The 1,862-nt window shown below is 34.0% G+C and overlaps 1 protein-coding gene across 1 annotated transcript in view; it reads left to right on the forward strand.

Moving 5' to 3' along the window:
• FBXL4 (F-box and leucine rich repeat protein 4) overlaps positions 1–1,862 on the forward strand; it is a 67,803-nt gene that overhangs the window by 35,278 nt on the left and 30,663 nt on the right. Inside the window, exon 6 of the mRNA XM_011360745.2 lies at positions 154–367. Within this exon, the coding sequence (XP_011359047.1) occupies positions 154–367 (214 nt within the window). The remainder of the gene's footprint in view (positions 1–153; positions 368–1,862) is intronic.

Genomic DNA, 1,862 nt, shown 5'->3' on the forward strand with positions numbered 1-1,862 from the left:
GTAAATGAGGATTTAAGTGAAACAGGTTTTACATTTTCCCTAATAGAAATCCATTCTTCTGAAGGTGTTTGCTTAGAGTTAATATAATTCTAAAGTATTTGCAAAAATATCTCTTAGATTTATGAAATTCACAAGGAACTTTTATTTTTACAGGTTTCTGAAGGTTTGTGGATCTGAATTAGTGCGCCTTGAATTATCTTGCAGCCACTTCCTTAATGAAACTTGCTTGGAGATTATTTCTGAGCTGTGTCCAAATCTACAGGACTTAAATCTCTCATCTTGTGATAAACTACCACCTCAAGCTTTCAACCACATTGCCAAATTATGTGGCCTTAAACGACTTGTTCTCTATCGAACAAAAATAGAGGTAAGACTAACTCAGCATTTACAGATTTGCCAGTGTAATGTCCAACTGAATATTTAGTTGCCTGTAATTGCTCATAATAATACAATTTCTGGTTTTTAAATAGATTAAATTTATAATGCCACCTATCTATTTCGAAATCATTACAGCTGATTTAGTCATTTCAAAATAATTTAGTCTGTTGTATTGTTTTCTTTTAATAATTATAAGAAAATGTTCTCTTTACTCTTAAAATTTTTGCAGTGCTGTTCATATTTATAGGTAAAGAAATAAGCAATGGGTTGAAGTGAGCTGAAATGCTGGCAGGGAATGAATTAGAGAAAGGAGTAGCAGGATAGTATGCAGGAGGACATTTGCTTAGAGCAGGAGGAAACAAAGTAGAATTTATCCAGGATCAGACTTAGGAGTTAGAATTCCTGATACAATGCCTTATGAGTCTCATTAAAGAAGAATAAAATCATGTAATATGCATTGATCTATTGGCCTTTTTCACATAATATCTCTAGGATATCTTTCTAGGTCATTATATACCACTTGACTCTTTTCATTAATTGTATAGTGTATGTCATTCATAATCTATTCAACCTTTCCTCAAATGATCAACATTTAGGTTTTCCCAGTCATTTTTCTTTTACCAACTATCTAGTAATAACATTTTTTGCACCGAATTTTACATATACCTGCTATTATTGCTGTAGAATAGAGTCTTGTAGGTGGTATTGCCAGGTCAAGGAGTAAGTGCCTGGGCCTCTGTAGTAAACACCCACTTATTGTCCTATATTTGTTCCCTCTACTCCAGCCATGTTGGCCTTCTTTCTATTCCTTGAACTTTCTGATCTGGTCTCAGCTCATGGCTTTTTCTCTTCTGCCTGTCTGGAATATTCCTTCAGCTTATTATGTGGCTGTCCTCTTTTCAGCTCGATGTTCAACGTAAATTTTTTTTCAGAGATGGCTTCTTGGACATTGATAAAAGGTAGCCCCCCTTCTAGTTTGTTTCTTTCGTATCACCCAGTTTTTTTTTTCTTTTTTAGCTTTTAGCTTCTTTATCACTCTGACATTATTTATTTTCTTGCTATTGTCTGTATCCTTACACCAGGAAATAAGTTTCATGACGGTAGAGGCCTTGTCTGTTTTTTTCATTGCCATGTTTTCAATATCTAGATTAGACTTGGTAAAGATTGGCCATTCAATAATATACATTCAAAAAATGAATGTATAAGATAGTCAAATTACTTTTCCAAAATGATATGCCAATTGCTTTCCAACCCTTGCCTCTCTTGAATGTTACCTTGGTCAGGCTATTCAACCTCTCACTATTTCAGTTTCCCGAATGGAGACATTAGAATACAGATCTCATATGGTTCTTGTGAGAGGTAAATTACATGTAAAGTGCTTAGAGGGTACCTGGAACATAGTAAACTCTCAATATTAGTTTTTAATAGCAGTAGTAGTTGTAATAATATCATCATAGCAGTTTTGTAGCATGTTTTGCTATGTG

The sequence above is a fragment of the Pteropus vampyrus genome, unplaced genomic scaffold, assembly GCF_000151845.1.
Source record: "Pteropus vampyrus isolate Shadow unplaced genomic scaffold, Pvam_2.0 Scaffold58, whole genome shotgun sequence".
Taxonomy (NCBI): Eukaryota; Metazoa; Chordata; class Mammalia; order Chiroptera; family Pteropodidae; genus Pteropus; species Pteropus vampyrus.